General features: G+C 35.7%; 1 protein-coding gene across 1 annotated transcript; it reads right to left on the bottom strand.

Moving 5' to 3' along the window:
- Positions 1-6,868: 6,868 nt before the first annotated feature.
- si:ch73-167i17.6 (regulator of G-protein signaling 9-binding protein) lies at positions 6,869-8,980 on the bottom strand. The gene has a single exon (XM_048168135.1). It carries the CDS (start codon positions 8,321-8,323, stop codon positions 7,595-7,597), a length of 729 nt encoding a protein of 242 aa, XP_048024092.1. The 5' UTR covers positions 8,324-8,980; the 3' UTR covers positions 6,869-7,594.
- Positions 8,981-9,338: the final 358 nt, after the last annotated feature.

Raw genomic sequence — 9,338 nt, forward strand, 5'->3', positions numbered from 1 at the left:
TTGCTCTGCGATGTATTTTTCACTCTGTGTGGCGTGACAGCGCCACGGCTTGTCGGACAAAGCAACAGTAACTAAGGGGGGCGGGTCTTAGCGAAGGGTCAATTGTTAGTTGAGAAGGCAAGGGTGATGGCGTGACTGGGAAATTTGAGATTATCAACACAACGCTGAAATGTAATTAACCAGTCAATCAATCAACAATAGTTACTAAGTTTATGTGCCATGTCTCCATAACAAAACTACCACACCTGATCTTATGAGTCCCCAAATAGAAAGTAAAAATGACCAATGCCACAAATACTTACTGTTTGTTATCTTTTGGATGGGTGGAAAGAACAGTCAACTGACAGGCATTCCACTTAACTCTATTCATGTGCAAAGCACCATCAAGAAGAAGAATCTGTGCTCTCTATTCAACAATATTTACAGATAGCATGACAAAAATAAGTCATCGGCTACTATCAGGTTGACTATCTGTGTGGGAAGTAGCAATGTGATAATACAGTACCTTTACCAGCTGCTCATGTAAATCCACACTTGATTACACTTTAGATAGTCCAACTTAGACATTCTAACTAAATAACTTTGCAACTACATGTCAACTAACTCTCATTCATTTGCAGCTAGATGCCAACTAACTCTCATCAGAGTATAAGTAGACTGGGGCTAGGGTTAAAGGTGATAGAGAGGATTTTTTCGTCGACTGAGAATCCAAAGACTGTTATTGAGTTTTTGAAAGGAATGCCTCCCAAACTCGTGCACGAGTATTGGAACACGAGTACCACCGGCATTTGCTGTGTCGTGTTTTTTGGATTCATTATGTCGGACTCACCGCAGGTAACTCATAATCTGCAGTTGTTATTCCTGTCTCCTTCCAAAAACATTGCATGCGGCGCCTGTGGAGTGTGGAAAGTTACTGGAGCATGCAGCCGCGCTCATCTCTCACAAGGAACGTCACGGCAGTGATTGACAAGCCAGAGGGCCAATCGTTTACGCGATCATCGCGTAATTGGCTGATGTTTTTAAGGCCCTACCTCGTGCACAAATGATGTATATTAATATTATTACTTTCAGTGCACCTAATAAATAGTCTTTTATCAGTTAGTAAAGACAGTTTCAAGTAATATTGCAAAAATGTATAAAACAAAACATCCTCTTTAGCACCTTTAAGGGGTTAGGGTTAGTAGAATAAGATGCCATGTAAAAAAGAATTGTTGGTTTAACTTAAAAAAGTAAGTTGGTTGCCTTAAAATTTTGAGTTCATTGAAATTAAAAATTTGAGTTAATACAATGAAGGTGATTGATTTAATCAACAGAAACTCAAAATATGTTATCTGAACCACATTAATTATCTAAGTTGATGTGACAAAAGAAAAAATGTTATCAGATATATTATCAGATATTAAGCAGACAGTCTACTAATACTCTAATGATTGGTAGTTGACATGTAGTCACAAAGTTACTTATAGTTAGAATGTCTAAATTGGACTTTTGAAATAAAGTGTCACCCCACACTGGCAGTCATTTTAATTCTATTCCATCAAGGAGGAATCTTTAGCCAGAACTATTATAATGTTTTCTGTTCTGTTCTTTTCTAGTGTTCAAGAAAATGCCTTCCGAACCTAAACATTAATGATAGATACAGATACTGAAAAGACCTTTCACTTATTAGATGATGATACTGTCAATGAGCCGCAATAGCATTTTACTTGTGAAATACTCTTCTAAGGCAATGAATGGAAATGTAAACTAAATGATCTAATTATACAAGCAGCATTTCATCTTATGTAAAATACAGAACTTTGTGAAACTGGCTAATATAAATATGGTTTTCAGGTCCTAATGACTTCCAACAGTAAGTTAAATCATGTTGAACTTGAGCTTAAAATAAAAGATTGTGATCTCATGCTTATCTATGCACGATCATGAAAGTATCTGTTACCTGTCTGGTCTGAAATTCTCGGATTACTGGCTTTACCTGATGTTTTCTGAGACTGATGAGCTTTCATTTCATCACAAAGTTTCATCACTGTTGCGCTGCATCCTTCATGCAAAGTTAAAACAGACAAAGGTGTTTATTTTAATCTAGATCCTTTAATATGTTGTACAATTCAATGTTTCCAAAATGTATCAGCAAGTATACCGTTCAAGGTCTGAAATTCAGAAAGAATTTCCACTCAACCATTTGTTTTTTTGAGTTTTGAAATCTTGGTAAAGCAGGCGACATTTGAGAAAGCAAATAGGTATAGTTTAAATGGATTTATATCTTATTTCAGCTAATTGTTGTGGATCAGTGCTGGCATTCATGTGAGAAACTGAAATAGAGGCAAAAAAAAGCAGGAAACTTTCTCATATTCGATAACATTGCTGTCAGATATGACATTTGGCACTGAAACTGCAATGAATGAAAGAGTTCTGAAGAGGCATTTGCTATGACGAGTGTGAGTTTCACATTTAGACCGTATGATTTCTCAGAAGAGGTTTTTTTTCTTCAAGTCAAAAGACAGGTTTGCACTAATTGTGATAATTTTTTTTAAAGAAATTGTGAATAATAATGTGAATGTAAAAGTAAAGACATGTATAATGTTACAAAAGATTTCTAATTCAATTAAATGCTGTTCTTTGAACTTTGTTCATAAAAGAATCATTCGGGGGAGTATCACGGTCTCAACTGTTTTCAACATTGAAGATAATAAGAAATGTTTCTTGAGCACCAAATCAACATATTAGAATGATTTCTGAAGGACTATGTTACACTGAAGACTGGAGTAATGATGCTGAAAATTCAGCTTTGACATCATGGGAATAAATAGCATTTTAAATTACAGTATATTAAAAAAGAAAAGTTATATTTTAAAATATTACTGTATGTTGCAATATTGCAGCTTTTAAAGCACTTTTTTTTTCAAAAACCTCTAACTGTACTGTGAATATGGTGGGTAAAGTTCAGGATTATTAACCATAGGATAGCTAGTTCAATCCCCAAAAGAAACAAAATATGAGGTCACTGTTGTGTCCTTTTATATTTGACCCAAACCTTTTGCTAACAAGTCTGATCCACACTGCTCACTTAGAAACAAAAAGAATGCATAAATCACAAATGAAGTGAACAACCTGTTATTTTTGTTTTCACATGCCACTTTGGGGCAGGTAAATAGACTGTACTACAACAATAGACTGGCATGAGGAAACGATTGTTTAATAAACACACACAAAGCAGGTTTCTGGGCAGTTTTCTAAGGTATCCGATCACCTCATGTCTGATCGCTTCTCAGAACAGCAACTTACTGTCACATAAGCAAATGATATTTGTCTCATAATTGCACTCTGGTCATTAGTCAAAGCCCTCAAACCACTGATACAGTGATACACGGTCATGGAAAAGCTGGATATCATGTATAATTTTGATCATTAAAAAGCATGTAAATAAATAAAATAAAACCTTTTAAAAATTATGTATATTTTTCTAGTGAAATATGAAATAGTTGTTCAGCTGTAAAATAATTTATCGGCATATTCACTCTTTGTTGTTTTCTAAATAGTTGAGATCATAAGTTTACATACACCTGGCATAATCTGCAAAATGTTAATATAAAAATGACAATAGTAAGAAGGATCATAAAAATTACATTTTGTTTGTTTATTTAGAAGCCTACTGCGGTGAATAAGATATTTCACACAACATATGTTTATATATACTCAACAAGACAAAATAATAGCTTAATATACACAAATGAACCAGTTCAAAAGTTTACATACGCTTGATTCTTAAAACTGTGGGTCGTTACCTTGATCATCCATGACTGTTTTTTTTTTTTTGCTTTTGTTTTCGTTTTTTTTTTTTTTTTTTTTTTTCGTTTGTCCTTAGTTAAACTGAGCACTGTTCTTCAGAAAAACTCCAGGTATCTTCTGCATATTTGACCCCTTTCCAACAGTGACTGTATGATTTTGACATTTATCTTTTGACACTGATGACAACTGAGAGACTCAAACACAACTTACAAAAGCTGCAAACATTCAATGGTGGTCAAAAAGGCAACACGATTGTTTTTATTTTGTATTCTGGGAGACATGCCTTGAACATCAGAGAATATTTGCAGCTTTTGATCATCCAGGTAACAACACACTTGTATGTAAACTTTTGAACAGGCTCTTTTGTCTAAATTCAGTTATTATTTGGTCTTGTGGTCTGCATGTAAACATCTGTTATGTGAAATAACTTTTTGTTTTAAAGCAGCACAAAATAAAACAAAATGCAATTTAAAATTAAAATTATTAACATTTTGCAGATTCTGCAAGGGTAAACTTATGATTTACATATATTTGATGCTGCCTTTCAAATTACTTTTGGTGCAATAAACAATCCTAAGTAGATTCTTTTCCTTGCTCAAGTCACATTAGAGAAAGTATTTAAAAAATCATTTAAAGGGCTAGTTCACCCAAAAATGAAAATTCTGTCAGCATTTACTCGCCCTCAAGTTGGCTTCCATATATGAAAAAAAAAAAAAAAAAAAAAAAAAAACTATGGAAGTCAATGGGGTCCATAAACTGTTTGCTTACCCATATTCTTCAAAATATTGTCTTTTTTTTTTTTTGAGCATTCAGCAGAAAAAAGAAATTCATACAGGTTTGGAAGAACTTGAGGGTGAGTAAATGATGACAGAACTTTTGGTCTATCTCTTTAAATGCATGTAACACTTGCACTTTATTGAAAATCTATGAATCATTTAAAGTCTGACCAACCATTGCAAGATAAGGCTGCCCCACCAAGTGCACTATTTAAGTGCACTATTTTGTATGTTGTCCACCAGGTGGCAGGCCAGAATTATAATGTTTGAGTGTAAAATATACAGAAACACCAATTTCTAACATAAAAGATGTTGTCACTGAGCAGCCATCTGTACTTTCTGTTAACATGATGTAACTTTTCACAAAGCTGTGGCTTTCGACCAATGAATATTATTTCTTTTTATATGTCAGTTGCCAATCTTTTAAATTAATGTTTAGGGAAAAGTATATTGTCCATATAAATGCATGTAGCCTATTTTTCCTGTTTTTCCATGAATGTGGAAACCGTATGCAGAAATAAATGTTTTCTTTACAAAAGTGCAAATTTAAGCAATCATGTACATGCTGACTTAAAGTAGACCCTATATTCAAAATGTTATTAAATCTAAAATTGTAAAAACAAGAGCCATCTTTAAGGTTTTTGACACATATTCCATTAACTTGTTCCCACAAATATTCATAGTAATACCTGTTCCTTTTGTAAGGGAGATTATTTAAATGCATATTATTTTTTTCATGGAGCTTCAAACTAACCTGATTTGGTAGTTCCATTTTGTAAGCTCTAGGAGGAGAATTGTTCATCAGCAGATCAAGTACTGGAAAGAACAGTAATTTGGAAATATCAAGCCAGCATAAAAAGTAATCAGTCTTTTAACAATTAAGAATTTGTTATAAATGTAAAGTATATGACAAATAAAAAAGTAAACAATAAAAACACACCTTGCTTCAATGAAATGGGTACTTTGATACACCGCCATAAACTGATGCATTCATGGGAATTGATCCATTTAGTTGGAAGATTACGTTCAGCTAATTGAGATCTCGATGTATACTAAATATGAAATAAATTGCTATTTTAATGCTCACAAAAACTGCAAAATGGCTGTTTATTTTGCTTCCTATTAGTGGGCTAAACACACAGAAATATAGTAATTTAACAAATAAATGATTGAATGGGCATCTTTTAAAGCGGCTATATGTTGACATGCATTGCTGCAGTTCAAATTCACTCACTCTTTCCTAATGAATGTTAGATACCTGCTGGATATGTAACTTGGCCTTTAAATGGCATCGATTTTCTTACCTGACGCTCCATTCTAGGGCGCCACTTAACAAGCAGTTGTTCCAATCATTATGGGGTCCTGAGTCACACGGCACGGCGGGGGGACTAATTAATCAATCAAACTTGGGTAAAAGCTGGTTATACTGTATAGGGGAAGATGATGATGATGATGATGATGATGATGATGATGATGATGATGAAATTAACAGGCTGTGATTTTCATCATCATGGAAAATGTTTTTCATGCACTTAACAATTTATATGAGGAAAATAATCATGAAAAATAGCCTATCCTCTTACCATTTCAGACACAGCTCAGTACAAATCTTCCTTTAATTTAAAGAGGACTAACAGCTAATCACATTAAAAGTCAAAAAATACAACGTCTGGTCTGTGCCAGGGCTACACCGTACAATAGGCCAGTAAATAGGATTTTGAATTCTTCTATAAATACCCTTTTAATTAGTTGAGTAAGAATTATCTACTTGATACTCCTGAAAACAGAAAATAAACTAAGGGGATCAGAATTTAAAAATAACAATGACCAATTAAACTTAACTTAAGAATCTGGTTGCAAAATTCAGCACTAAAATGGTTTTCTAAAGCGCCCAAGAGACAGGATATGCTTAAATGAGGTTAAAGATAAGAGCAGTTTAGGGATAGTTCACCCAAAATGAAAATTCTGTCATCATTTACTCACCCTCAAGTTGTTCCAAACCTGTATGATTTTCAAAGTACACAAAGGAAGATATTTGGAAGGTTTGTAACCAAGCAGATCTCGCCCTCCATTGACTATCATAGTATTTTTTTCCAACTATGGTAGTCAATGGGGATGAGATCTGCTTGGTTACAAACATACTTCCAATGTATATCTTCCTTAAATGATTATTGGGTGAACTATCCCTTTAAAGTACAAGAAGGCAGTGCGGAATAAGACACGATATCTTAAACAACATTACTCTAAGTTTTCAACATAAATTGCTTGGTTAACAGAACAAAGCACAAGCTTAACAAAACAAAACAAGCATAATTTACTTCATTTATTATAATAAATATATTTTATGTACACTAATTTAACATGAGTACAGTTCATATGTACAAATGAACTATATACTAGACTGTTTTCTGAACACACCTAAGGCCTGTTTATCAAGAGTACAATCAGTCAGTGATGGGCCATTTTCAGAGACATAAACCAATAGATTGCAGAGGGACTAACAAGAATCTTCAGGAGGTCAGAAACACAATGAGCAACCTTAAATATGTCACCTACCTATATAAACTGTGAAACAAATACCTGTTAAATACGCACAACCCGCTGATGCTCTGTCAGAGGGTCACAAAAGTTGTAATCTTCGGGTTGCAGGTCTTTGAAGAGCGATGAAACAGCCAGTTTGACAACTGACAATTGATTTACAATTCAAATTCTAGCTTTAAAGTAGCTTTAGTAAAACATTTTCGGAGACAATCCCAATTCTGATTGTAAACTGCTCAGTTTTTTAACCTTCAGGGGTTGAGAAAGCGGTCATGACGGACAACTGGAAGAGTTTTTATTCCTTTTGGCTTTTTCCTTTAAACACTGATGCATTTTACTAATACCCAGGTGATCTGCTTATCTCCACATCAAGAGCATCATAAATTGCCTCAGCAAATTGACAGGCCTACTGTAACAACGTGTTGCTTCCTCCATAAGAAATTCTAAAGCCCTGAGCTACTGTCGTCCCGATATACATGTCAAACTATACATTATAGATTAATCACCAGGTACCCCAGAATTCCAGCTATGAGTAAAACAGCAGTAAAAATTATCCCCGCAAATACTTTCATCAAGCCAGTTTCTCCTTCCACCGTTTCTTTGGGTTCCTCCTCGCAGATCGAGATGACACCAACTGATGAATTCCCAACACTGACGGTGGATTTCAACTCGGCACCCGCTTCCTGTTTCGCCTCGACAGCCCACGGCGCCACCTGGACTTTCATCTCCATCTCCTCCATCATCTGGTCCACCTGAGCGATCTCAGTCTCCAGCTCTTTGAGGTCCACCGTGTCGATGTTCGCATCGGCTTCGTACTTCATGTTTTGGACGCTCATGGCTCGAGCAGCCACGGTGGTGGTGCTGCCAGTCATTCCCGTCTGGATGAGGTGTCTCGTTGGCACTTTGAGAGGAAAATCCTGTCCTATCTCCAAGGATCGTTTCATGTCCACCTCCAGGAGTTCCATGCTGCTGGTGAAGAGCACCCAGAGGCGCTCGTATTCTGCTCGATCATCTTTACTGATGCTTTTGTCCTTCAGAAGAGCTGTCAGTTTAGTCCTGTTGGCCACTGCCAGCTCCTGGGCTTTCTTTCGAGTCTTTTTAAGTTCCTCACGCAGGTTTTGGGAATCGGATGTGCTCCCCAAAGCGATAACCAGATGCCTGTAGCAAGCTGTTACTTTGTTCAGAGCGTCCAACATGGTCTTGCATTCATCTTTGCCCATGTTTGCAAGGGAATACGGATAAGTTTCTCACTGAAAATCCACGAAAAACAGTCTAAGGCTAGTGAATAACACGCTGGATGATAGTGTCTTCTAGTTTCCACGGGAGCAGAGCAGCCATACGAGTGCACTCATCATCATCATCGTCATTGCAAATTCCTCACCATCCATGTTCCCTGTTGGTGCAGACAGCAGCAGTCGGGCTTATCACTAAATGGATCCCTAAACGGCTTTAGTTGTGCTGCCGGAGATTAAAAGGCTTCAGTAGGTCCGCGTGAATTTAAAACGTCGCCTCTCTTATTCTTTTTGCGCAACGAACATGCCATTTGAAACATAACAGGTGTTCATTTTAAAACTCTAAACAGAACGTCTACCTCCATGACGTCACAAAGGCATTCCAAGAGAGCAATGTAAACGGATTCTCCAAAGGCGGAATGTAAACAAACGCCCGAGCGTTCTAAACGCGCCGAGTTGTGCGCGTGTAATGTTTTAGGTGCCGGAGATGATGATAGTGATGCTGATGATGAGGATGCCGTGATTTTCAGAAGACAGCAATCCGTTATCCGCCCGTCCACAGTGATACGACTTTACATAGGATACGAGTAAACGCTTGTCAGTGAAATAACCAGTCTAGCACTCACATCCTGGAAGATCAGCCAAACCTGTAGCGATTGGTTGGCCGATACCATTTCATACCGTTTTTTTAGGTGTCTCAAAAGTATTTATGAACAATATTTTTGGAAATTTGTTTTTGATATACGAACAGCTTTGTTATAAAATGTTTTATATTATAAAAAAAATTTTTTTATATATCATAAAATGTTTTATATATATATATATATATATATATATATATATAATTATGCATATAAAAATATTTAATTAATATAATATAATAATAAGAATAATATTTTTTTGGCATTGTTACAGGTTATAGTTTGGAAAATGCAGTTTGGGAAACAATCAGGATTCAGTTTTGAGTTATGAGCTTCTCTGCATGATGCCTTTCCACAGTAAT

Source organism: Megalobrama amblycephala, linkage group LG19 (genome assembly GCF_018812025.1).
Source record: "Megalobrama amblycephala isolate DHTTF-2021 linkage group LG19, ASM1881202v1, whole genome shotgun sequence".
Lineage (NCBI taxonomy): Eukaryota > Metazoa > Chordata > Actinopteri > Cypriniformes > Xenocyprididae > Megalobrama > Megalobrama amblycephala.